A 24,668-nucleotide genomic window follows, 5' to 3' on the forward strand; every position below is an offset into this window, starting at 1 on the left:
GCCCCCCTCCCCGTACGCGCGGGCACGCCCCCCCGCGGCCGGTGCCGGCGCGGTCGCGGTCGCGGTGCAGGCGGACACGAGCGGTCGGGGCGCGGGGTTTATGCGGGGCCGGCGCTCAGAGCTCCGGGTTGCCGAAGCCGAACCGCAGTTGCGCGGCGCGGAGCTCCTGCAGCAGCGCGTCGTTCTTCAGGCCCAGCTGCGGGGAAAGCGGCGGGTCAGGCAGGGCCGAGGGCACCCGCACACCCCCGACCCCTGGCACCGAGTGCAGGGAGCCGCCGCGGGCAGGGGCTACAGGCCGGGCAGCTTTAACCCTCCCACGGCTTCCTGCCTCCGCCCTTCCGTGCTCAACCATCGAACTCAACTCGCAAGTCAAAGGACAAACACTTCAGCCAGCAGGTCAAAGGAAGTGATCCTGCCCCTCTGCTCTGCTCTCATGAGACCCCACTCGCAGCACATCATTGTGTGCAGTTCTTGCGTCCTCAACATAAGAAGGACATGGAGCTGTTAGAGCGAGTCCAGAGGAGGCCACGAGGATGATAAGAGGGCTGGAGCACCTCCCATATGAAGACAGGCTGAGAAAGTTGGGGCTGTTCAGCCTGGAGAAGAGAAGCTGCGTGGAGACCTCAGAGCAGCCTTCCGGTATCTGAGGGGGGCCTATAAGGGTGCTGGAGAGGGACTCTTCATCAGGGACTGTAGTGACAGGACAAGGGGGAATGGCTTTAAATTTAAATAGGAGACATTTGGGTTGGATATGAGGAAGCTCTTCCCTGTGAGGGTGCTGAGGCGCTGGCACAGGGTGCCCAGAGAAGCTGTGGCTGCCCCATCCCTGGCAGTGTTCAAGGCCAGGTTGGACACAGGGGCTTGGAGCAACCTGCTCTAGTGGAAGGTGTCCCTGCCCGTGGCAGGGGGTTGGAACTGGCTGAGCTTTAAGGTCCCTTCCAACCCAAACTATTCCATGATTCCATGACTCATAATGTGGCACACTCTGGCCAGTGCCCGGCCCCACACTGCCCTGTACTGCCCCCCGCAGCAGCGCAGACACAGACCTTGATGACGTACTTGTAGCACTGCTCTGCCTCCATATGCCGTCCTCCCTGGGGAAAAAACACAGAGCAATGAGGACATCATCCCATGGGAATGGTGTGGGCCCTTGGGGAGATCACACATGGTAATAAAGCTCAGCACAAAGGATGTGCCTTGGAGGAGTGAGTGCAGGCAGCGAGGGAGGGCGCTGCTTTGCTCACCAGAGCATTTCACCCTCCCCAAGCAGAGCCCCCAGACTTTACCACCAAGATCTACACCACGTTGTTCAGGCTCATGAGCAGATGCCAACAGACCATGGGGGTGGTGGGCTGGGCACTCACACGCAGGCAGATGAGGGAGAGATATGCCCACACTTCAGCGTTGGTGTTATTGAGGGCATTGGCTTCAGAGAGGGCATCTTCTGCTTCCACCATCTCCTTCAGCTTGAGAGAGAGAGGAGAAGCATGGACAGAAAGCAAACAGAGGGAGAAAGGGCTTCAGAATCGCTCTAACAGCCGAAGGACTCAGTGCAACAAAAGCATCTAGCAGGGTTTCACCAACAGGGATGCAGAGAAAGGATTTAAGGCAGAAACAACCAGTTATCCCTGGAGCCAGCATCCAGCATTCCAGTCAGGAGCATAAGCCTCTCGCTGCTGACTCCCAACCCCCTGTGAGAGCACCCACTATTTACACATCAGACCCAGGCATAAGGAAAGCAGCAAGAACACCTCAGCCCCTGGGAACTGAGCAGTGAACACAGGCTGAGAGGGCTGGGCTGGTTCAGCCTGGAGAAGAGAAGGCTCCTTAAGGGGAGACCTTAGAGCAGCTTCCAGTGCCTGAAGGGGCTACAAGAAAGCTGGAGAGGGGCTTTGGACAAGGGCCTGTAGGGACAGGCCAAGGGGGAATGGCTTTAACCTGCCAGAGGGGACACTGAGATGAGCTCTTAGGCAGAAGCTCTTCCCTGTGAGGGTGCTGAGGCGCTGGCACAGGGTGCCCAGAGAAGCTGTGGCTGCCCCATCCCTGGCAGTGTTCAAGGCCAGGTTGGACACAGGGGCTTGGAGCAACCTGCTCTAGTAGAAGGTGTCCCTGCCTGTGGCAGGGGGTTGGAACTGGATGAGCCTTAAGGTCCTTTCCAACCCAAACCAGTCTGGGATTCTATGATCCCTGTTCCTGCTGCAGGGTGGCTCAGGGAGGCATAGGAGCTGGTGCCTGGGAGGCTGCAGCCAGCTCCCAGGCCACCACTCACCTCTCTGGCTCCCGGGGGGTGCATGTTTGGCCAAGAGGGAAACAGAATTTCAAGTCCTCCCCCTGTTTCTTCCCTCAGCCACATCCCATGGGGAAGTTTCACGAGGTGAACCCCTGGTTGATACCACCCTGCCAGGGGCTGGATGTCCTTAGCAGCCTGTCAGAGGCGCTGGGTTCTTCTGGGCAGGGAAAGCACCGAGATTCCTGACATTCTGCCCAGTTCCTTTGTGGTGACGTGCAGGTCATGGACAAGCGCTTGGGGCAGAGCTCAGGCCTCGCTGGGTTACATGCTGCTTGGACACCCTGCGGAAGGCCCTGGCAGTGGGATGAGGGGAAGGATTGCTGCTCCCAAAGCAGTTGTGGAGGTGACTGCTCCAACATCTCCTGTACCAGCAGCCCACGGTGCCAGGCAGGATCACGCAGCACATGGCACACGATGGCCCTCGGGAGCGTTGGTTCCACAGAGAGCTGAGCTTTACTTTGGGCAAGGGGAAAAGCAGCCCAGGCCACAGCATCAATTAAAGGAAGGTCACCTGTAGGCACTTACTTACCCTGTAGCAGGCGATTCCCACTCCCAGCCAGGTGAGACAGGACGCGGAGTCTTTGCAGGCGAGCAGGTAGATCTTCTTCGCTCGGCCGTACTGCCACCAGAGAGACACGAGCACGTTACTCTGCAGCAAACACATCACTGCAGACAGACCCCCCTTTCTCAGGGCTGGGTTCAAACTTAAATGGGGGAACTTCAGGTTAGATCTTAGGCAGAAGCTCTTCCCTGTGAGGGTGCTGAGGCGCTGGCACAGGGTGCCCAGAGAAGCTGTGCCTGCCCCATCCCTGGCAGTGTTCAAGGCCAGGTTGGACACAGGGGCTTGGAGCAACCTGCTCTAGTGGAAGGTGTCCCTGCCCGTGGCAGGGGGTTGGAACCGGCTGAGCTTTAAGGTCCCTTCCAACCCAAACTAGTCTGGGATTCTATGAATTTGCCAAACATCCAATTCCCATCGCCGGTGGGGCTCAGACCCCCACTGTCCCCACTGGGGGGCTTGGAGCCTGCCTGCTGCCACCTGCAGCCTGCTGCTGTAGTGGCTCTGTGCTGGCAGGTACTGATACAGCCACCTTGTGTCTGGGATGATGAGAAATGGCTCAGCAGCATCCTGATATGTTGCAACTGGGATGTGGAGCTGGCACAAAGGAACACAGCACTCCAGAAGGATTTGCTGGCTTGTGATATGTTGGCTATAGCAACAGCTTATGGTGTGTTATACCCAGGGTCTGGAATCTCCTGCTTTGTGACAGATTCCCTTCCGCCACTCCTGCTGGCTCCTCACCAATTTCTCCTCCAGGTAGATGGAGCCCAGGCGCAGGTAGACAAAGCGCATATCCTCAGCATCCTCCATAAACCCCATGGTTCGCTCATAGCACTCCTTTGCCTCACCAAAGTCTTTCTTCAGGTAGCAGAGGTGCCCTTTCTGAGCCCAGACATTTGGATTCTGTGCACACAAACCCAGGAGTGAGACGTGGCTGGGAGATGAGAGGGAGGGAGACTGGGAGAGGGGCAGGGACCCTGTCAGCAGCAGAAAGGAAGAGCTAAGCAGTGTTTAATTATAGCAGGGCAGATTTCTATGTACAGAGTTAAAACCAAGTCAGCGGCTTCCTGCATGACACCAGCAACGGGAGCCCCCTCCAGGCGTTCCCTGCACAGTGCCCTGGACACGCCAGGCTCCCCAGGGATGGTGAATGTGCAAGTAGCATTCAGGAATGTCAGCTTCCCCCTGCCTTCCGTTCAGCCTGCCTTCCATACAACCCAACTCCCCAAAGCCGCTTTCCCACTGCTGAATAGCAACCTTGTTCCTCATGAAACAGAGCCTGACCCACGGACAGAAAGAGGCTCTACACATTCAAAGGGAAAAGAAAGGCAGATGCTGCAGGGAGAGGCGTCCCCACTCAGAAATGCTGCCTGTCTGTGTGGGAGAGGACAGGAGGCAAGTGATCACACGCTGAGTTACCATGCAGTCAATCCTAACAGCCTCGCAGAGACATTCTTCACATTTGGAGAGTTCTTCTTTCAGCAAGTAAGTCTGGGCCAGCGCCAGGTAGTACTCACTGAAGGGACCTCCCTGGAGGCTCAGCAGCTCGTGGGCAAGGGCCTTGTGAACAAACTGTGGAAGAAGGACACCATCACGTTAGGAGAGCAGGCAAGCCACGGGCACCCCCAGAAGGACGTGGCAGGAGGGCTGACTCGCACTTATTTGGCTTCCATGAACACAAAACGCACAGGAGATTTCTTTTTTTATCCCTCCTTTAAATATTTACCTCCATTACTTCTAGTTCTGTTTTGCTTTAAGCAACTCTTTCTGCCATGTAAAATTAAGGCAGGCAGCATCATGTGGCAGTCAGAGAGATCCCACAGAGACAGCTGCAGGGGAGAGGGACACTCTGCAGGTGACACAAAACTTACTCCAACATACACAAGTGTCTGAAACAAGGAAGGAGTCTTGGAAGCATCACACTAATGCATCTCACCACTTCTGACTTGGCTGCTCCCTCAGCAGCAAGCAGTGCTGAGCTGAGCACCCCAAGAACCTCTCTGAGGGGACTGTGTCCACCACCACCATTTTGGGCTGAATGGGTTTGCATTTCTGAGTGGGTTTGTTCCCTCTTTCCCTCAGCATTTGGAGTAGCCACAGCTTCTTCTCCATGCCCAAGCAGGGGGTTTGCTGCAGCTTGCCACCAGCTCTTTGGAAGAGGACCAAACCTCCCTTCCCACTCCTCCACTCCGCATTGAGCTGACCTGGACAGCATTGACTTTTATCAGGAATTCCACTGTCTTCATGAAGATCGTGCAGGGAGGTTGTCCAAGTCCTGAACCAGGGGATGGTGCTGCAAGAAAACTTGTCCTCGTCAGTCCCAGGGTGGGCTTTGTACTTCAGAAGCAAGAGCAGGGGCTGAGACCCTGGCGGGGACAGAGGAATCCCAGCAACAGAGTGTGAAACCCAGGAGGTGGCAGGGGGGGCTGAAGCAGGGATTAACTCAGTGTTTCTTTCTGAAGGGTTTAAGTTTTGTAAGAAATGATGCTCTAGACCCGCTAACTTTGCAGTCCAAGCTCAGAGGAAGAAAAGGTAGGAATTTATGAGTGAAGCTTGTCAGAGTTACCTACCGTGAGGCCCCAGCCTCCCCAAACCAACCCAGTGGGACCCAAAGCACCCAGTGCTGCTGTCTCTTTGTCACCCCTTGGAGAGCGGAGCTATAGAGGAGGCAAATCCCACAACACACGACCAGGGGAGATCCATAGGGACAGTTTAAGAGTTGGCATCTCAGGAGGGAGACATCCAAGCAGCCTTTATTAAGGCCACTGGGTGCACTGACATGTAGGGAGAGAGCTGCGTTCACCCGCTGGCTGTCCGTCCTGAGATGTGCTGCTCTGAAAATCGGAATGAACCTGCTTTGTCTGGAGATTCCCAGCTAGGGAGAGAGAACAAGCCATGATATCTTGCCTTGGCATCAGGAGGGCCACAGCTCAGTGCTCCCAAGATAATCCCCTTCATCCCCATACCTTTCGGGGCTGCCTCTGGTGCAGTCGCCTCTTCCTCGGTTGCCACACAGGCTGGGGCAGGCTCCACCACCTTTGGCAGTTTGTCAGCAGAGCCTTCTGGAACCTTCTCTGCAATAAAACCCCCAACAACTATTAGATGCAAACAGTTTGCCATAAACTGCCCAGTTTGGAGCATTCTATGATTCTATGATTCTGCAGAAATGGGGAAGGGAGAAAATATCTACAAGATATTCAGAACTGGGAAGAAGTTTCTTTGTAGGAGGGTCTAGTGTTTTGAGTACAACATTACCATGTGAAACTAGAAACAGGTATAAATGAGAATATGGAACTGGAACAGGTTGGCCCTAGCACAGGTTGCCCAGAGAAGCTGTGGCTGCCCCATCCCTGGCAGTGTTCAAGGCCAGGTTGGACACAGGGGCTTGGAGCAACCTGCTCTAGTGGAAGGTGTCCCTGCCCGTGGCAGGGGGTTGGAACTGGATGAGCTTTAAGGTCCCTTCAACCCAAACCAGTCTGGGATTCTATGAATATCCTTTTCCTCACAATGAGAAGCGGCAAAAAAAGGCTTATGACATGAGGCACTGGGCATGGAGTGGTGATAACAGTAAAAATAAAGCCAGCCAAAGTTTCCTGCAGCCTGGCCACATATTTGGGCCTTGGGAGAGCAAGTCTTGGCTCAGGGTTAGGCTGGACTCAGCAGGGCTCTAGAGGAAGCCTAATGTTCAGGATCACCACCCAGCAGCTGGTTTGCCCATTGAATTGATGAGGCAGTGATTTCCAAGCTGCATTGGGAACCCACAGCAACAGCTTTGGTTAAAGTTAAACCTGGATGAATCTCATGTACGACTGGCACAGGGGCAGCTCTGCTCTCCAGCCACCCTGGCTGCTTTCCACACATCAGTTTATCAGTGGCACTGGGCTGGGGCAGAAAAATAAGTGCAAAGACTGGTCCCTCTAATAGGCTGTGGGTAAGATAAGGCATGGGCTGTGCTTCTTTCAGAAAGCTTCATCATTTGAAGCAGCACACTTGTGCTGTTGTTTCTCACTGGTGTAGTTGTGGTCAGTGTACTCTAGTTCACAGACCACATCTTCCTTTAGCCTTTGTATCATGGTAATGGTTTTAAACTAAAAGAGAGAGATTCAGGCTGGATGTGAGGAAGAAATTCTTTACAATGAGGGTGGTGAGGCACTGGCACAGGTTGCCCAGAGAGGTGGTGCATGCCCCATCCCTAGAGACATTCAAGGCCAGGCTGGATGTGGTTCTGGGCAACCAGTTGAAGATGTCCCGGCTCACTGCAGGGGGGTTGGACTAGATGAGCTTTGAAGATCCCTTCCAACCCAAACCATTCTATGAATCTATTTCTCCTCTTAGAGATACCTAGAAGTGTCTCGTCCCCTTCCACTGTTCACCATCTCCCGCACTGCTCTGAGCCCCCTCCTTGCCACTCTGGGGCACCTCCTGGTTTCACCCAGCATCACCTGGCAAGTGGTCTTCTGGGCCTGGGCTGGAAGACGTCACACACCCAGCAGAAATGGGCTTTTATTTACCTCCTTCTCCTTCAGCAGCCTCAGGGATGCTCCTCTCCTTGGCGAGCTGTGCTTGCAGGAGCTTCTTAGCCTCACGGAAGGCCATTTCTGCCTGAATATTATTATCCTGCAGCTCATAAAACAAACCTATGTGAGACAGAAAGAGAAGGCATTCAGCAGACATCCAGCCTTAGCAAAATCCTTCCCTTAGCCCTCAGTTAGAGAAGGGAGCAGCAGCAATGCTTGGCTCTAGAGGAATGCCTTGAGCACACAGGCTGCTTGGTTTTGTACCTGAAAGCGTCCAGGCCACAACGCTGGATGGCTCCAAGCAGCAGGCATCCTCAAATAAAACCGTTGCCTCTTCATCGTGCTGCAGCATGGCAGCTGTAATCCCACAGAGCAGCAAACTGGGAACAGGAACAAGCAGGTTAGCCTTGCAGGACACCCTCACCCCCCCGGCCACCCACCAGGAGCACACAGCACCTCTGGATGTGACTGGGATCCAGAGAAAGAGCCTGCTGGAAGCACTCATGGGCTTTGGTTGTTTCCTCGAGCAGGAGGCAAAATGCCCCATAGTCCAGCCAGCACTCGATGTTGTGCTGGTCCTGAGCTATCCTCTAGGCAAAAAAGACTATTGCTGGAGTGAGGAGTGCTGCAGTTGTGCTCAGCACACACAACGGACTGGAGACAATGCTGGAATGACCACAGCTTTCCTCTGGCCACCCCAGCCCAGTTTAGCAACAAGCCCTCGTCTATCACATGTCAGGATTTCCCATAACTGGGATTGTGCTGGGCTTCCTCTAAACTTCCTTCACCTAACACACATCCTCCAACTTCAGTCGACATCCTCCTAGCTTCCTGTTGAGGGCCCAGTGTCCCCAGTACTGACACTGCGTGCCTTTAGGACCAGCTCATCCCATTTGCCCTGGGCTCGAGGCTGAGACCCTCAGCGACCTGGCCAGGTCCTGTCTCACATCCTCCAGAGAGCAGCACCTCCCCAGAAAATCCCTCACACACGTTCAGCCTGAGTATCCTGGTCACGTTCTCCTCCTTTCTCCCTGCACATCAGTCAGGGCTGTCAGCAGCATGGGCCCCACACTGGCTGCCAGCCCAGACACATGGGAGATGGGCAGGAAAGAACAGGGGCTCTTTTACCTGCTGGTGGTAGAGAGATGCCAGCTTGTAGTCCTTCATGACTTGAGCCTCATGAGCAAAGAGCCAGAGCTGCTTCTGGGTGATGTGGGATGGAGGGGCAGAAGGAGCAGCTTCCTCAAACAGCAGCTGGAGAGAGCGAGACAGAGTGTTACCCTGGGGAGGGTGAGAACAGTTCATCCCAGTACAGCAGCAGTTCCCAGTCTGGCACTGCCTCGAGTACAGCCCGGTATGGCTGAGGCTGGTTGGGTTGAATGGCAAGATGCCCTGTCCTGTGGTGGGACACATTCTGTCATTCCCAGGTACTTCTGCCACACAGAGACAGCAAATATCCACTATATGCAGTTCACAGAATCATGATAGAATCCCAGACTGGTTTGGGTTGGAAAGGACCTTAATGCTCATCCAGTTCCAACCCCCTGCCATGGGCAGGGACACCTTCCACTAGAGGAGGTTGCTCCAAGCCCCTGTGTCCAACCTGGCCTTGAACACTGCCAGGGATGGGGCAGCCACAGCTTCTCTGGGCAACCTGTGCCAGCGCCTCAGCACCCTCACAGGGAAGAGCTTCTGCCTAAGAGCTCATCTCAATCTCACCTGCCTCTGAATGTGGCTTGAGGCCCACATGTGATAACTGCAGCGCAGAAAAGCATAAGCCTGTGTCTGTCTTGAAGGCAAAAGTCCCGTTGCTTTCACTAGACGCATTGTCTAGCCCTGGATCCACAGTGAAGTTGTATTCCAGGTTTCTCCCTACCTGGTTCAGGGCAATGTGCATCTGGTCCATGAGGTACACGTAGAGCTCACTGAGGAATGCCTGGAATTTCTCCTGGCTTTCAAACGCCGTCGTCTTCAGGTATTTCTCCCTCACAATCTTCACTACAGCATACTGTGGGGACATGAGACTGTTGGACAAGGCAGGTCCCCCTGTGCCCCCCTCCAGCTCTGTAATAATGCAGAGCCACAACACACTGATTGTGCCTGAAGCTCCTACTTAGTTCTGAGGAAGAATTCAGGCGCAGAGCTGATAAAAGCAAGCAGGGGTGAGTTCCTTTCGCACCTCCCAGCCCTGGCTCTCCCTGACACACTGGTGCCCCTTTAGGAACAACATGTGGGAAGGCTCGTCCCCTCGGCACATAGAGGGGGTCCCAGGCAGAGCATGGCCAAGGCTGACCAGCTGAGAGAGGGGAACCCCTTTTTCCTGCCAGGGCAGACTGTGAGTGTGCAAGAGCAGGTTTTGCCTTCCTCAGGCTAAGAGCATGGGGCAAATGGGTATGACCAGCTTTGGAGCCTCCCACCATTGACAGGAATGATTCTTCTGGTGTGTGATCAAAGCAGCTTTCCCTGCTCCATCAGAGGGAGAACCCATCTCTCCCCATGCCTTGCAACAGCCTCAGCTGGCAGGATGGGTTCTGGAGCCACACATTATGGAGCAGCAGTTCCTCACTGAGAAACTGCCAGGAGAAAACAAGTAGGGAAGTGAAAAGCACAAATGGACCTTTACCTTTAGCTGTTCCTTTAAAGCAAAATATTTGCCAGAGCTGTTGAGCTCAAAGTTGAGCTGACGCTTCTGTTCCTCCAGGGTTTGGTGGTCTGTCGTTCCCTGGTCAGGTGGCTGCTTCCCAAAGAGTTCATGGCATTCATTTAGGATGGCAGCAGCAATGCTCGTGACGTGGTGGTGATAATCTTCCACAGCCTAGGAAACAAGTAAAGAAATAATCACCCTTCACAAGGCACTCATGCCATCAACCTTGAAATGGATTTGATTTCACCTCCCACAAACTCCACCTGAGGCAAGTCCCAGTTAGTCTGTCACTCATCCCTTCCTGTCCATGCCAGAGGGCTGTGAATACATCTACATGTAAATATAAAAGATCTCCTTCATAATTAGATATTGTTCCTGTTATATTTTGCCATCAGAACCCAGTATTTCAGTCATTGGTGTCTCTTCTATAGCAGTATAATTGGCTGTAAGAAAAACTTATTTGCTGGAAGCCTTTTAAACCCATGGGCAGCCCTCTTCAGCAGCCTCTAATCTCCATAATCTCGGTGGCAGAAGCTTCCATGTGCTGTGACAATCAAAGTATATCACTGGGAGCACTCCAGACAGTCCAGCACAAATCAGTTCTGCAGCAGCACTGGGGTCAGTTACTGCAGTGCTGCTCCTTCCCCACTGTGCTTTGATTTCACAATCGTCCAGAGGCCACCTGAGGACACTCTTCTTCGACGGCTGCTCTGTGCGCACAGAAGATGAGCCAGCGCTGTCAGACCATTTCCTGAGGATGTGTCACACACACAAAGGTCCTCAGATGTTCTGGGTGACCTGAGAGTGCTCAGGGCTGATTCTGTTCATGTTTGTCTGGATCTGAGGAAGCACATGGGCTAGTCTGAGACAAGAAACTGCTGGGACTGCCTGGGGTAAATGTAAGGTTTAGCTCCTGAAAGGAGGTTGCAGTGAGGTGACGGTCAGTCTCTTCTTCCAAGTAACAAGGGGTTGGACAAGAGGAAATGGCCTCAAGCTGCTCCAGGGGAGGTTTAGACTGGATATTAGGAACAATCCTTTCCCCAAAGGGTGGTCAGGCATTGGAACAGGCTCCCCAGGGCAGTGGTGGAGTCACCGTCCCTGCAAGTGTTCACAAACCACGTAGACGAGGCCCTCAGTGACATGGTTTAGTGGTGGCCTTGGCAGTGCTGGGGAACAGTCGGACTTGGTCATCTTAAAGGTCTTTTCCAACCTGGTTGATTCTATGATTCTAAGGTTCTGGTAGCCTCTTTCTCCAGTATCCTGTTTCCTTCCAAACACCCCCACTGCTGCCTTCCCTGCTCTTGTTACATCTCTCCCCTTCATATGGGCTGCGAACATGAGCGATGCAGCCCAGGAATGATTTCCTAAGGCATACTACTGCGAGGATAACACATCCAGAAGTTTCCTTTCTGTGTATTTCCTCTTCAAACCTCATCTGCATGTTGCTGTGGGGCTAAGATTGAGAATGAAGGTTCTGTGTGAGAGGGATGAGGGCAGGATGAGGTGGCAGAGTGGTGGCAAGGCCACAGGCTCCTGCACGTACCTTCTGGGCTCCTGAAGTCCGAGGAGGCAGCGGGGGGCGAGGAGGAATCATCTGCTTGACCCTGTCAACGAGAGGACAGAAGAGATCAGCCTGAAGAACGTTCTCGCTCTAAAGGCCAGGCCACCACTCCAGCAGTTCCCAACACAGCATGGTGTGGTTGTGGCAGGCGTTGACCCCTCGGCACCATCCCAACCCTGGTTGTACCACTACTAGAGTTACAACGACCTTTCAAATACTAATCAAAACCCCACAGGGATTACCATAACTTTTACTAAGAGCTTATTAAAACTCTTGGTGTCAAAACAGTGTTAATTAATTGAGATTTTAATCAAGATTTCCTGCTTGCTGATAACCAAAACATCTTCAGTCCTTAGGACACAATCCTGCCCACCAAGCAAAGGTGTGATGGCTCCTGCCCAACTAGCAAAGCAAATTGCAGAAGGCTGACAGAGGATTTTGGATGGAGCCCAAGAAAGAGAGCCATGCTTTGCTACTAAGGCATGTATTTAAACATCCTTCCCAAAAAAGATCTGCTGATCTCCTCTGCAAGGACATATGTATGTGGCATCAGCTGGAGCTCCCCAAGACTCTAAGCCCTTCCCACGACTCAGGAGGAATTACACCGAATTCGAGCAAGTTCCAGTTGAGTAGAAATGGTATGAAAAGGGCCAGGAGAAGGTTCTCCAGTGGTTCACCTTCCTCAACCTGCTCTTCTTAGGAGACAGCAGGCAGCACAGAAGATGGCACACATACTTTCCCTCCAAAGAATGGCTGCTGCTTTCTGTTTGAGAGAGACATACCACCTGCACTTGCCATACTTTACTCATTTGCTGCATTTTCTCTGTTTTATTCAATAAAATGATACATGCTAGGCCTTTCCTAGACTGAAACGCAGCAGGGCTGCCACTGGAGAGGAAGAAACTGCCTCAAATCAAACAGATAGTGTTTGAATCAAAGCAGCAGAGATGAGAGAGCAGCTCTGCAGTGGATCAACTTGAAAACTGACACAAGAGCTGAGGAATGGGTAGAAGAGTGGGGAAAAAAACTCCTGTAAAGGTAAAAAACAAAAGACGGAATGCTATGGGGAAGGTAGAACAGTGCTACTCAGGGGAGTCCATGCTGGTGGCCAGTCCTGACCAAGCAGCTGAACATCACATGCAAGAGGCAAGCACACAGGCATTAATGGGAAACAAAGCCCCGATGGGAACACACTGTTGTGCTCCTCTGGTGTCTCTCCTTTTGAGAGGAATAGTAGGGAGATGCCAGCTGGGATGAACACAAGTGTTTTCCCGACACACCAGATACCACCCCTTAAGGAGTCTGGCCAAATCCTCCCCCTGATTCCAGTGGGCTTTGGCTCAGGCCCTCGCTTGGTCTGTGTGGAGCCCTCCAAGGGGGAGCTCGCTCGCCATGCAGCCCTGTTTCTGCCCTGCAGAAAGGAGCCGTCAGCCCCAGCATCACAGCAGGGCTTTACGCACTGTTCGGTGAGCTCCTCTCGCAGTCTCCTTGGTACCAAGGCCTTGTCCAGCTTTATCTCCATCACCAGGAATGTTCCTGCTTCAACGTATTGCTATGAAGATAAATATTGCTGTCTCAGTGTCGTGCTGTCTAGAGCCATTACAGCATGATAGAAGACTGAGCATATAGCTACAGATCTTCAGCAAATCCCCTTCAAGCTGCAGAGATACAGCTTGTTTTATAACCTCAGAATGATTTATTGCAGCAAAATTCAGCTCAAGAAACCAGTCTAGGAAAAATGAGGAGGCCCAGATAATCAATCTGCTTGCAGAATGAAGCTGCATTCTCAATGTTCTGAGGAAGAAGCCAAAATGTGAAGGAACCCTTTTAAATTTAGACTTTCTAGCCCAGTGCTAGACTGCCCTCCAGCTGGACGTCACTGGGGGGACTCTAGGACAGCACTGACGTAAAACATCCCTGGTCCAGCTCACTCTTGAAGAATTTAACTGCATGCAAGGTGTGAGACACCAGAGTGGTGATGGTCTGGCAAGTCTTTCCTTCTCTTTGGAGATACATAATTACCTGTCCTTCAAGGTTGAGCTGCACGGCGTTTTCCGCTTCTCCAGTGCCATTTGGCAACTGGATTTTGGGCGTGTGGGACATCTATTGAAGAAGAAGAAAAGATGTGTCTTGTTTGAGATTCAATAAGCCTCACATTTTCGTATGTCCAGGGTGTGAGTTGGACATTTCAGGCAGCAGATACTGATAACGCTATCTCCCAAAGATAATGAGCATCTCTCAGTTGGCTGAGGCATCCCAGCGTCAGTCCCTGGTTCCTCCAGCTACCTCTGATGGGGAAATGGATCAAACACATTGCAATGTGCCTCTCTAAACCTTACCCTCTTATTTGTGCTTTTCAATTTGTCTTCCTTCTGAGTCTTGCTGGCAGCAGCTCGGATAAGGGGAGCACCCATTCCTAAGGTCCCCGAGCCCACCCGCGTCACACTGAGCTGCCTCCTGAGATCTCGGAAAATGCTGTGCTGACTTTTGCTCTGCAAAAACAGAAGGAACAGAGAGATTCAAGGACCAAACTAGAACTTCCCCACCCCTTTGCCTTAACCTCTCACACCACAAAACACATTGTCAGGGTCCTAAATGCATTAAGAAGCTATGCAACCTCATCATCCCCTCCTAGGACTTTAGCTATGGTGCTCAGGGCCAGCTCTGATACCACAGAGCTGTGAAGCCTCAGGTCAGACTATGAAATGAGCAGCCTGAGAACATTTCTGTAGGGTCTCCTTGTCTTCTCTCCAGAGCTGCATTTCCACTGAGCACAGGCCCTTGATTCTTGCTTGAGCTATGTGTTAGATAGGCTGGAACCCAGCGCCGGGCTGCCCTGATCCTCATCTGCTGGCCTGAATTCCTGGCTTGAACCTGGACCTGCCTCATGGCTGTGGACCTCCCTGGTGGTGTAGACTGTTGAGTGAATGTGACTACACTCCTCAGGTCTGCTCTGCAATTTTTTTGGGTGCCCTCACCTGCCTTGCAGTGACTCTCAGCTCCTGCCTCACCTTCTGGTGTGGAGCAGCTTCCCTGACACATGTCAAGGAGCAGGTTTGGCAGGTTGTTTACACACTGTTTGACCACAGAGAGGCTGTTCCCTCCCATCACTGTTACGTGAACTGGGCTAGCAAGAGCAGAGGGGGATCCTGGGAAGAAGATGGAGCAGCTGTACCGAGACCACCTAGACCAAGAAGCAGCCCAAAGCATCCACAAAACCAGAGGATGAGTGTGACAGAGTGTCACTTCACTGTGACAGATAAATGTTCCAGGACAAGTAGAACAATGCAGCCACGAGGCCATTATTCACATGGATGAAGCAGCGACCATCAGAGAGCTGTGTGCTAAGCTCTGCTTTGCCACAGCCAGCAGTGGAGGCAGGGAGAAGGGCTGTAATTCACTCAGCTCCTGTGGCCTGGGCAGCAGCACTCCAGGGAATGTGGGCAGATAAAACAGATTTGTGCATCTGCCCTCCTGAAACAAGCTCAGGTTTGTTCTGGGAGTGCTGGGGGAAAATGGAGATGTAGCTGTCACTCTTAGTAACAGAGGGGAGAGAAAGGCAAAGACAAATAAACCTCCATGAGCTATAGCTGAAAGAGCTCCAGTGACAGCTTTTTTTGGCTGTTGCCTGGGGTAACGCCACCCTTTTAGATCCACTGTTTGCTTTTCCCAGCAACACAGTTCATTTGCCCATGTTCCAAACTGGGGAGAGAGAAGTATTCTTACAGCTCTCCCTGCTCAGCTGCTGGCAGAGAAAGGAGTAGAGTGAGATTCAGAGCCTCTCTCAGCCCCCAAACCTGCTCATGCATGCCCAGAAATCCCCTGCCTTTGAGGAGTCTGCACCTAAAAGCTTGTGTCATTATTTTTCTCCATCACTAGAAAGGCAGTGAAGTTTCAGAGTCAGCCTCTGAGTACCACACTGCCCATGTGCCTGCTCCCAACACCACACTGCCCACGTGCCTGCTCCCAAACCCCACTATGTGCAAACCCAGCTGCAGAGCTGGGGCTGAGCCTGGCTCTCTGGTCTCCTCTTACCTTCTCAAACACTTTGCTGTCTTGGTAGGCACAGACACGAAAAGCGCCTCGGATCTGCTTCACACCAGGGCAGAGCAAAGGCATCATGTTGACATATGCCACACCATGGAAGGAAATCTGCTTTTCCTCATCTCCCTGGAAACACAGAGCAAGGGACTGAGACACTGAACGGACTGTGATTCTCTAAGGAAACAAGGTCACCCGTCCCATTAAGAAGAGGCTGCAGAGCAAACTGCTGCACTGATGAGGCAGTGGCTCTCTGTCACTGGCACACAGCCAAGACAACCTGAACGAATACACTGGAGTCATTCAGTACGTAGAATATCAATTCAACCCCAGTGCCTGCAGGGCAGCTTTTCTCTCTCATGCCATTCCTCAGGATGGTCTTTTTGACATATAGCTGTAAGATTATCAACTGTGTGGTTAGAAATCCAAGTGACCCCACCAGAGGTGTGCATCCCTGATAGGAATCAGGCAGCTTAAGGAGGTGTGAGTGTCTGGGCTAGCAGCACACTGGTGAGGGTAAGGGACAAGAGTCTCCATCCTGGCACCAGTGAGTGCTGAAAGGGATTTAGACCAACTTAAATGACTTTGGCCTGGAACAGGTTAAGACCTCTCACACAACCAGCTGCCAGGAACAGAACCATTAGCTAAAGGGCTGTTTCTTTGTTAAATCACCCCAGTTTCTTTGCAAAACCATAATTTATTTACACCCAAGAGAGAAGGCATGGATTTCTTCAAGATGTTCCAACCCCATCGGCTGCAGGTAAGCTCAGTGAATTACCTTAATTCCCAGAAAGCTCCCTCTCCCTGACCCCTTCCCACTGGGTTGCCACAGACCATCAGCCAGAGCTGTGCCTGCTATAAGGAAAAAATATGGTTCTTTGTTTAACAGCTCTGTAAGGCTGATTAATCCCTTCACAAAGTGTCTAGCTCTCTGACTTGCTTTGCCTGGTTCAAGGCTGGTTTTGGTATTACAAAGGCATTGAAAGGAAAATGCTCAATAACACAACGCTGCTCCACAAGCCAGAACAACACACCCCTCCCCACTTCACCTTGTCAGCTTTGCTGGTTTTCCCTTTGCTGGGTAAGGCCACAGATATCCTGCAGACCTCCACGGGCCAATACTGGCACTCTGCAATGCGCTTCTGCAGGCTGAACACAAAGGAGGGCACTGAGAAGAGGCAGAAACCAAGCTGGAGAGCCACACCACCCTCCTTTCTGCCCCAAAACATCCCGCCTTGGGTTTGCTCCCACCCACTCCCATGGGACACAGCAAACACCCTCCAGCCACTGGAACATGTGTGCTTTGGGGCAGGCTCGGGACATTCTCTTCTCCATCCACCACTGTGTGCATTTATGGCACAAGCAGCTATAAAACAATCATGAGAGCAACAGGCTCGGTTTCTTCTCTCCCCTGCTACTTCAGAAATGAAATGAATAAGAAGGAACATGATGAACTTTGGTATAAATCCTGAATTGCTCAGAGCAAGCGGACCCCAAGCTCCCATTCAATGTGCTTGATAACTCTGAAATCAGCAGGCAGGTGCTGATGAAAGTGTAGGGGGAAAAGAATTAAACATCAAACCAGATAGAAGGGAATATTTCCACATGAGGAGTAATTTGGCTGTGGAACTCACAGCCACGGTGCAGCTGAGGCCAAGAACGAAGCAGGGTTCAAAGAGAAATGGGATGCTCATCCTGATCTTGAGCGTGTCTAGAGCCATTAAAGGTAACATTTATCCAATAAAAAAGCACATGAAGAGTGCCCACATAGCGTGAAAGGATTTTAATGTACTGTGAATTCAGCAAAACTTAATTAGCAGCTCAGAGGAGAGCTGTGTGGGTCACTCTCCTCCATAACTCTGCTGCTCTTTCCCTCAAGCAGAGGGAACAGTCACCACCTCCAGTTGCTGGCAGCATGAGCTGGAGACAGCAGCTACAGGCAGTTCATCTTCTCCCACCATAGCAGAACTAAGCTGCTGCCAGCAGTTAAAGGCAGATACCTGTTCCCTTGCTCATGTGAACGCCTCTGGCCAACAGCGAACCACAGGAGCCATGGCAGGTCAGGCAGAACCTCATGTAAGAGGTCTGAGAGCACCTGCATCTTGCTGCTCCCTGCCTTAGGTTACCCAACTGAGTGCTTTCTGGGGTGGTTTATCCCCACTGCTCCATGCTGGAAGGGAAGTTCTCAGGTCCCTTACATGACTACTGCAGCAGGATCCAGGTAACAACGACTTTCCATGTCCCACACAACTCTCTTCATGCTTTCTGCTTGGATCCTAAATTCCCTGTCCTGTGAGAAACAGAGCATGGTCAGAGCCAGGACAGCAATCTACATCATTCCCAAAATGTTCCCTGGGAGAGAGCGGGAGTCAGACAGAGGAGTCCAACTCACCATCACTGTAGCAGAGTGAGCAGCCCTTCCTGCAGACACCAGAGCCCATTCATATTAGGAGTCTGGCTCACAAGGAGATGACACAACTCTCAGCCCAGCAGCTGAGGTGGCTTTCTGGGCACCAGATCTGCCACATGGTCCCTCAGAACTCTCCTCTGCTGTCCTAGGGGAACCCTCTCTGTGTCTGCACACTGCGCAGAGCACCAACCACCCGCTTCCTCCTGTAACAATTCTCTGCAAGTCTTCTTCAGTCCCTTCAATGAGACCTGCTGGTTCTCTCCCAGCCATGACACTGCCAGTCCTTCCTCACCTCTCCTTTGTTGAGCTCTCCATCCTCATCCTCATAGGGGCCACCAACAATGAAGGAGTTAGGTATGCTCAGAGCGCCAGGGGCCATAATGTTAGCAAGCGGCCACTTTTTGGGCCGGGGTAATGGCTCTTTCTCACCAGCAAGCTTCAGGATGCCATTCTTGAAGAGCAAGGGGAGTTCTTTCTAGAGAAACATGAGAATGAATAAACTTGCATTTCCAGCATGAGCAGGAGCAAGTGCCAGCTGCACCAAGCTGGGTCTAACAAAGCAAAGCAGCAGTGCAGGGGCCTGGCTTGGAAAACCCACTCCACCACAGACAAATAATGGAGAAAAACCAAACTGCCACGTGGAAAAGAACCTTCCATTTCAATCCAAATCTTGCTGAGCAGACCTTGTTTTGTGTTCAAGAGACACATCCCACCACGGAAACCCCAAGCAACCACAGCAAAAGCTGCTGTCGCACAAGCACAGAAGCTATACACCTTACGGGCCTTGTTCCATGCTGCATAGTGTGGGAGAACACTCCACTCTGAAGCAGCCAACACCCCTCTCACGGTGCCAGGACTGTTCCTCACCTCCCCAGTTGCTGGTACTTGCAAGCAAGCCATGTAGTTTTGCAGGGGTCCTGTGGCAGCAAACGCTTCAGGGATAGAATAAGCTGCCTCCAGTGTAATGCTCAGGAAGTTACCGTTTGAAAGCTGCGTGGCAGACAGCAGAGGCTCTTTGGTGCTCACTGTCACTTCAAGGCCACCCTAGGAGACAAGGATAAAGTAGAGCCAGTAACTAAACAATTATAACACACTCCTGCTCTTGAGGGAGAAGCCAGCAGAAACCCAAGGCCAGAATGTATAATGCTGTCTTCTTCCTCACTTCAGACGTGAAAGAGAACAGACCAGCTCAGGAAAGGAATTTCATTATGAGTTTGTCTGAACTGTGGCGATTTGTCTGTTTAAATTGGAGCCTGCTCGAGGCAGGGCACATGCTCCACAGGTCTCAGAAAATGAGCCAGGGAGAAAGAGTCAGGGTCTCATAAAATGAGCCACAGCAAAAGAACATCAGGGATGGAATGATTTTTCCCCAGTGATTCAGAGCATGCTGAGCCAGGGCCACACTTTGACTCTGCCCTATCTCAGTCTTAATTACCTGTCCCAACCCAATGTATGGTGTGCAGCGAAAAGCAGATGCTCGGTATTTATTATCTCTCCTCCCTAATGAGAGCTCCTCTCATACATAGTGTGTAACACCTCTTAGATACAGAGAAGTTAATGCAATCCCCTCCCCTCCAATTTGCTGGTGGTGCTAACTGCAAGCAGGCTCGGAGCAAAATGAAACACATTTTCCCAGTTTCATGCTTTATTCACCAGGTACTTTTCAACCACCTGAATGAAAAAGGACCTTACAGGCCAGGCAGTCAGAGCTGGTACAGTAACAGACTCTGAGACATTTTATCCACAGAGAGGAAGACTAATCAAGCCAGGCAGCTAATCCTGCCGTTCTCTTTCTGGGTTTTCAGCACTGGGCTTTCCATCTTGAATGTTTTTTTACAGAGTGCTTTGGTGGCTGCACACATTAACATTTCCTAGCACGACTTCACCTGTCATAGGCAACAAGGGACAGACGTCAAGAGGAGTAGGAAAGGCCTCCAAGCTGGTAACATATAGGGCTTGTAACATCTGTGATGAGCCAGGTGGCTGAGTCACACTCGTCTTCCCATTAACAAGCAGCACAGAGCTGAAGGAGCAAAGAAACAGTTCCAGATTCCACGTACCTTGGCCTCTGGGTGAAGGTTCTCTGATGGAGAGGTAGGCACTGCATATAAAGGAGCTGTGACCTGAAATGAATGCTGTCCTGGGAAGAAACAGGAATGAGAGAGCACAGAGTGAGACCCTCTGTAGGGAAATCACGGCCTAATGCCAAGCTACTGATGTCACCCCCTCTTCCCTAAACCCAGCCTCCCACAGGTGCTATGAAGAGCATTTTGTCAAAAGGAGGGAAGCAATTAGGGTGGTGAGGCTCTGGAACAGGCTGCCCAAAGAAGTGGCAAATGCCCCATCCCTGGCAGTGTTCAAGGCCAAGTTGGACAGAGCCTTGGGCAGCATGGTCTAGTGTGAGATGTCCCTGCCCATGGCAGGGGGTTGGAACTAGATGATCTTAAGGTCCTTTCCAACCCAAACCATTCTATGATTCTATGATTCTATTCCTTTGCCAGGGATCCATAAGCAAAGATCCAAAAGTGCCAGGGAGTAAGAAATGGTTACAGAGGTTGTGGAAGTCAGTGTTGTACCTTGCAGCAGAGGCAGAAGGTCCACCACAGCTTGGCCAAGAGGTGCGGTCCTCTCCTTCTGTTTCTTGTCCTTTTGCAACATTTCTATCACTGTCACTAGAGAGAGAAAAAAGAGAGGAGCTGGCAGAGTTTCTCAGACAGCTTCAGACCAGCGGTTCAGGGGCTGCAAAGGGTCTGTGTCAGGTCTGGCATGTGCTCCTACTCCATCTCCGACAAGGGCCGACAAGAACGGTGAAGCCAAGGAGCACAGGCCAATGTGAAAGGGGACCCTTCCAGCTGGCAGAGATGGGGACAGAAGGTCTGAGACCCTGCCACCACTGCAGTGCTATTTGTAATGTGTGACTCCTGCAGCCAGAGTCACAGCGGGCAGGCAAGCAGAGCAGGGCAGGGCAAGGCAGCTGGTGACTCCTACCTCCAGCCAGGGACATTCAGGTACTTACAGAGCATGGGGGTTTGTGCAATGTCATCCAGGGAGTTGGGCCCATCGGGGCTGCACTCAAAGCTGGTTGTGAAATTGTAGTCTGCTGTCCCATTTGGCAGGACCTCAGTCCTGGAGGACTCTCCCAGGATCACTCCGTTGTACTCCACACACACCGAAGTGACTGACACGTCGCTTTTGAGAGTTTTCTGCCCAGAAAAAAGGCACATTAAGCAGCTGGTTCTGAGGCAACAGCTCTAGGATCAAAGTTGCCTGTCAGGCAGCTCACTTCAGTGCCCAGGACAGGGTTCTCCAGTGGGGTCTTTGGCTGTTCCCTGCAGGAATGGGGAAGAGGAGCAGAGCTTGGCCATGCCAAGACCTCAGCCTTCCCTGTCTTTTAGGAGGGAACTTTCCTGCTCCACCATGCTGTGACACCCCAAGGATTATTAAGAGCTGCGGCAGCTGGGAGGGAGAGGTTCAGGCTTCGCCTCAGGGAAGGCAATAAAAGACACATATGAAGCAAATTCCAAAATACCCCACTGATAGGAGAAGGGGCAATGGGCTCAAACTTAAACAGGGGAGATTTAGGTTAGATATGAGGAAGAAGCTCTTCCCTGTGAGGGTGCTGAGGCGCTGGCACAGGGTGCCCAGAGAAGCTGTGCCTGCCCCATCCCTGGCAGTGTTCAAGGCCAGGTTGGACACAGGGGCTTGGAGCAACCTGCTCTAGTGGAAGATGTCCCTGCCCGTGGCAGGGGGTTGGAACTGGATGAGCTTTAAGGTCTCTCCAACCCAAACCAGTCTGGGATTCTGATTCTGATATTTTTGTGCTTCCAGGAAGCTCAAGACTTTTGTAGTCTCCTCAGCTACATGACTGAGCTGAAAGGACATTTGTGTCTATCGCATGGCTGCCAATGGCCTGAAGTGGCAGAAGGGCTCCAGCAAGCTCTTTGGGGAGCTCTGCCGTTTGTTGTTACACCACTTCGTACCACTTGCTTTAAGCAGAGATGAGGACGTTTCAATTTCAAGGAGGAACATGGTTTATTTCTCCATGCAGGGAGGAGCAGCCACCGCCATGAACGTGAGGCTGTTGTACCCAAACCCAGTGTTTCTTTAGTCCTGAGCCACAGGGGTGCCTGACCTCCCCAGGCCTCTCCTCAGCACCCTCCCTCCTTGTTGCTGGGGTAATGAGTTCCATATTGGCTCTTGCACAAAAGGAGATTTTATTCACTTGGTTTTAATTTTCCATCCTTCTCACTGTCTCCTTGAGCGTACATTCTATGAATGGCTAAACAGAAGAATCCAATTAACCTTTCCCTGTCCCATTAATTATCCTAGGCTCCTCTCTCATGCTTCTCTCCATTACCTCTAATTAAGTAGATTCCACACTTCTTACAGCTGGATATTTTTTTTCCCCCCATATTATTGTTCTTACTATTGCAGTTTTGTAACCTTCCCTCCTTTTGCCAGAGCTGTTTCTCAAGATGGAGCAATAAGAAACCACAAAGCAACATTCCAGGTTCAATTAATCCACGAGTCTGTCCTTTTTAGCACTGTTTTTCCTCCTCATGCCTTATACTTCTCACCTAAGATGCTGTTTGCTGAATCTGTCAGTGTGAGAGGTGCTCAAACACTACAATGTAAAAACCTCAAAACCACAACCCAGGGAGCTGCTTTCGGTTTGCTGGTTTTGCCTGCTGCTCGAGCAGAAGCGGGGATTTGCATTTTTCTGCTGGCAGCAGTAGCTAAGCTTCTCCTCTGCATTCCCTCCTAAATGCCAGTTCCTCTAGAAGACTTTAAGGCCAGCTGGGTGCATCATGCAGCACATGGAAATGGCAGGAGCCATGGTTTGGTCAGGACCAGCCCATAGTCTTCCCTCTAACTGCCCTGGAGCCACTGCCTTTTTAAAACTAGAGCCACCCTCTTGGTTTCAACATGATATAAACTGCTGTAGCTAGGATGAAAATCCAAATTTACATCCAAAGTGAGATCTTTGGAGAGGTATTTGTCTCACCGATGCACATTTTTCACTGTGTTTTGCTTTAAAAAGCTGCCATTTACAAACAGATAGGCGGAGAAGGCGGAGAGATAGATTTCAACCCATCTCTGGAGCATTGCTGAGGAGGTGCATTCCCCAGCCTACATGAATCACAAGCCTTTACTCTGTGCAAACAAGTCCTCAGCAGGGAGGAGGAAGCCACAGTGTGGCATAACTGAATCCATGATATTCCCACCACTCCTTCCTATAGCCTTATCATCTCACAGCTGTTCTCAAACAGGATCACAGCACACCACACCACTCTAGCCTTGTTTATTAAATCATTTTCAGAAGGGCTTTACCAGGTCCTGTGCCTTCAGCACTGTGATCTGTACTGGCGTTGGTTGTGACTCGCTGGGAACAGACACAGTGGACTCTTTTCTGGAAGATGGCCCCCCAGAGACCTCCATGGCTCTGCAGGAAAAAGAATGAGGAAAAGAAACATGAAACTGCTCGACTCCTCTCCCAGAAGTGTCTGCAGGACCCAGCAGCCGTGGTTGCTAGAGTTATTCTGGGCCTGGCTGTCAAAACACCACTGAAAGCGCTTTGTCAGTGAGGAAGCTCTCAGGAGGAGCATAGGGAGGACATGTAATGCCAAAATTATGCAGTTCAGTAAAAGGAACCCAGCTGCAGCTCCCAGCTCCTCCTGCACACGAGGAGGGTTTGGTCTGACTGCTGCTCCCAGCCAGGCTCACCCTAGTGCAGCTTTAACCTGCCAGAGGGGAGACTGAGATGAGCTCTTAGGCAGAAGTTCTTCCCTGTGAGGGTGCTGAGGCGCTGGCACAGGGTGCCCAGAGAAGCTGTGGCTGCCCCATCCCTGGCAGTGTTCAAGGCCAGGTTGGACACAGGGGCTTGGAGCAACCTGCTCTAGTGGAAGGTGTCCCTGCCCGTGGCAGGGGGTTGGAACTGGGTGAGCTTTAAGGTCCCTTCCAACCCAAACCAGTCTGGGATTCTATGATTCTCGCTTGGCTGACAGTGGAGCCTGTGAGGCCAAAGGCCTCAGCTCCTGGCCGGGTTCCACAGTGCTCCCACAGCCCCAGGCCCCGGCTCCATCCCACGCCATGGGTCTGTCTGCAGCACTTCCACCCCCCTGAGACACGGCTGGGCCGAGGACACTGCTGTGACCCCACACTCCACAGCACCCCACAGCCTCACACTCCCCAGTTCCAGCCACCCCAGACAAGACGTGAGTTACCGGCCCCCACCCCGAGGCTGGCGATCGCCTCAGCGCACCGTCCTGCCGCGACCAACGGGCTCGGGGCCCTCACGGCCGGGGTGCCGCCCCTCCCCTGCCCGCACCGGCCCGGGGCGCGGTGGCGGGGCGCGAACCCGTGGCCTACCTGCCCCAAGGGGAGGGCCCGAGTCCGGTAACCACGGCGACGCTACTGCTCCCGTGAAGTCTCGCGAGATCTCAGCGCTGCACCACGTGTTTATGGGGCTCGGCCGTGAAGCCGCTGTTGCCGCCATGGCGGATGTGGGCAGCGCGCTGCAGGGGCGGGAGTGCTGCAGGGCAGCAGAGCGTCGCAGGCGGGCTTGGGTGGGAGCGACCTTAAAGCTCATCCAGTGCTAACCCGTGCCACGGGCAGGGACACCTTCCACTAGAGCAGGTTGCTCCAA

General features: G+C 52.2%; 1 protein-coding gene across 3 annotated transcripts; it reads right to left on the minus strand.

The window, feature by feature from the left end:
- Positions 1-83: 83 nt before the first annotated feature.
- On the minus strand, positions 84-24,439 carry CFAP70 (cilia and flagella associated protein 70). Of its 3 annotated transcripts, XM_030482113.1 has the most exons (29): positions 24,392-24,439; positions 23,354-23,465; positions 21,039-21,225; positions 20,599-20,694; positions 20,083-20,162; positions 18,890-19,066; positions 18,315-18,497; positions 17,811-17,902; positions 16,662-16,761; positions 15,607-15,741; positions 13,911-14,063; positions 13,594-13,674; positions 13,032-13,123; positions 11,554-11,614; positions 9,990-10,181; positions 9,243-9,374; positions 8,495-8,620; positions 7,823-7,956; positions 7,631-7,746; positions 7,361-7,486; positions 5,816-5,923; positions 5,629-5,724; positions 5,054-5,142; positions 4,269-4,421; positions 3,591-3,752; positions 2,820-2,909; positions 1,365-1,466; positions 1,047-1,094; positions 84-196 (listed from the first exon to the last, which is right to left on the minus strand). In XM_030482113.1, exons 2-29 carry the CDS (start codon positions 23,459-23,461, stop codon positions 116-118), a joined length of 3,300 nt encoding a protein of 1,099 aa, XP_030337973.1. In that variant the 5' UTR covers positions 23,462-23,465; positions 24,392-24,439; the 3' UTR covers positions 84-115. The 3 variants fall into 3 exon arrangements, with proteins under 3 accessions (XP_030337973.1, XP_030337975.1, XP_030337974.1); XM_030482115.1 differs by lacking the exon at positions 13,911-14,063; XM_030482114.1 differs by lacking the exon at positions 5,629-5,724.
- Positions 24,440-24,668: the final 229 nt, after the last annotated feature.

The sequence above is a fragment of the Strigops habroptila genome, chromosome 4, assembly GCF_004027225.2.
Source record: "Strigops habroptila isolate Jane chromosome 4, bStrHab1.2.pri, whole genome shotgun sequence".
Classification (NCBI taxonomy): Eukaryota; Metazoa; Chordata; class Aves; order Psittaciformes; family Psittacidae; genus Strigops; species Strigops habroptila.

Coding starts and splice junctions, on each gene's coding strand:
- CFAP70 (XM_030482113.1), bottom strand. CDS start 23,461: ATGGAGGTCTCTGGGGGGCCATCTTCCAGAAAAGAGTCCACTGTGTCT. Junction 21,226..23,353: donor TGCTGAAGGCACAGGACCTG/GTAAAGCCCTTC, acceptor TTTTCTGGGCAG/AAAACTCTCAAAAGCGACGT. Junction 7,747..7,822: donor GATCCCAGTCACATCCAGAG/GTGCTGTGTGCT, acceptor TCCTGTTCCCAG/TTTGCTGCTCTGTGGGATTA.